Raw genomic sequence first — 2237 nt, forward strand, 5'->3', positions numbered from 1 at the left:
TTACATCAATTCCATTATTCTCTTCATGTAATCATTACCTATTTGCACTGGCCACCACTGACCATGCCTAATCCTTAATTCCTCAGGAGACAGCTTACGTGTGACAGGTCCAGAGTTATCCAAAGTAATCTCGCTATGGCCAAGCCCTTCTGGGTAATCCACTTCTCACAGCCCCGTGGGTGATCCACCGTTGGCCCGATAGTGTAGGTACAGTATGTCTTGTCACTCCAAAATCTCGACTCTAACAGCCCTTCTAGGGTACAGTCTCTCAGACTCCCTCCAACACCCATTTGTAACCTGAGCTGGCATCTAACCTCTAGGGTGCCCCTCTTTTTGCACTTCCATTAATATAAGCCAGAGTTGATGGTGCCTATCGCGATAACACCCCCTCCCTTGAGCTCTCACGCCCAAATACAAGATGGCACTTATCGCAATAGCACCCCCACCCTTGAGCATTCACACTCAAATACGCCATCATGCCTTCAGTCACGCCCTGGGTGTTCGGTTCAGCAGTCATCCAAAGATCCATCTAAAAAGCATAGCTTGGTAACAGGCCGTAAAACCGTGCTCCTAGCTGTCTTCACTAAGACCTGTCTAACTAACCCATCCTTGCCATATTTTACTTCCATTACCCTGTCAAGGCACCACTGAGTTGGGCAGTTATCGTCTGCTATCATGACTAAGTCATTTGGATGAAAATTCCTGTGTGGTTTAACAGCTTTCTGTTGGGTCCTCAGCTGTGGGAGGTATTCCTTGATCCACCTCCGCCAGAATCTGTTGGCCAAGAACTGGACGTGTGCCCAACGTGCTCGATATGTTGCACTGAGTGTTGCACCTCCCAGAGGTAAGGCACCCTTGGGGCCCAATCGCAGCAAATTTGCTGGAGTGAGGGCTTGTAGCTCATAAGGCCCCTCTGGCACAGGTGTGATGGGCCTCTTACTGACAATAGCCTCCACCTCACAGAAATGTGTTTGAAGATGCTCATAATCTAGGACTTGTAAACCAACTATGGCACGGAGTACTTTTCTTACTGTTCGTATTTGCCTCTCCCAGGTGCTCCCCATGTGCGAGGCAGCTGGGGGGTTGAAGACCCAGTCTATGCCTTCCTTTGTCAAGGCTGCACGAAGCTTGTCAGATTTGGCCCGTTCCTTCGCAGCTGCTCTCAACTCTTTGTCGGCCCTGAGCATGTTGGTACCATTGTCTGACTGTAGGCGCTTGGGCTTCTCCCTCCGACTAACAAAATGTGTAACTGGATTTAGGAGGGCGTCAATGTCTGATGAAGCTAGAACCTCCAAGTGAATAGCTCTAGTGGTTAAACAGGTGAAAATGCATCCCTGCAATTTTGTCTGCTTCTGTCCTTGTTTAACTATAAACGGGCTGAAACAATCGAACCCAGTGAAGGCAAAAAGGGCCTTTCCGGCCGTTGTTGTATCAGGTGGTAAGTCTGCCTGCCTTTGAGGTGCTGACACCCAATTGTTCTTCCCACATGTAACACAGTGACGAATTATCTTGTCCAACAGTTGTCTGCCCTTGGGAATCCAGTACTTCTCAAACATGCCATTGTATGCTCGTGCCCAGAGTTACCAGCCTGTCCTTTGTGTACCCCTCTGACTATGATAGTTGTAACATGGTGGTCTCAAGGCAGGAGAATGGGGCTAGCCTGATCTCTTCCAAACGGCCCACCCTTCAACCGACCTCCAGTTCTAAGCAAGTCTTCCTCATCCATAACGGGTTCCAACCAGTACAATCTGTTCTGCATAGGCAACGACCCCTTACACAGGGCCTGAACCTCTGCTCCATGCGCTTCATTTTGAATGGTGCGATGGATTGCCTTCTTGGCCAGGTGAAGATCCCTGATGTCCAACCTCCATGACTGCTCCTCTAGAGTCAGTGGGACAGTCCTTCGTTGCAACCAGCACGCAAACTTCCTTAGCCAGGCCACACCTCTTTGCAGGCTGTACCACAATGAATAGGAAGACCACAGCTTCGCGAGTGGTGCATCAGAGATGTCCATATTTACTGTGAGGGCAGACAGACCATAGTCCCGCCTCACCTCCACGTCATCACCTAGCTGGATGGTAACTCTCTTCCCTCTGGCCACTGGTCTTCGTCAGCATATAAAAACTCAGGTCCTTGGATCCACCTAGAACCCACATACAGATCCTGTGCACCTAGCCTTCTGCTAGCTTCGTCTGCTGGGTTCAGTGACATGCTGATGTGTCTCCACTGGTCGACCC

The 2237-nt window shown here is 49.9% G+C and overlaps 1 protein-coding gene across 1 annotated transcript; it reads right to left on the reverse strand.

The window, feature by feature from the left end:
- Positions 1-506: 506 nt before the first annotated feature.
- On the reverse strand, positions 507-1556 carry LOC145391690 (uncharacterized). Its single transcript, XM_080266235.1, has one exon. The coding sequence runs from the start codon at positions 1554-1556 to the stop codon at positions 507-509; it is 1050 nt and encodes a 349-aa protein (XP_080122361.1).
- Positions 1557-2237: the final 681 nt, after the last annotated feature.

The sequence above is a fragment of the Coenobita brevimanus genome, chromosome 19 (assembly GCF_032717465.1).
Source record: "Coenobita brevimanus isolate Jiangsu-jjx chromosome 19, ASM3271746v2, whole genome shotgun sequence".
Classification (NCBI taxonomy): domain Eukaryota; kingdom Metazoa; phylum Arthropoda; class Malacostraca; order Decapoda; family Coenobitidae; genus Coenobita; species Coenobita brevimanus.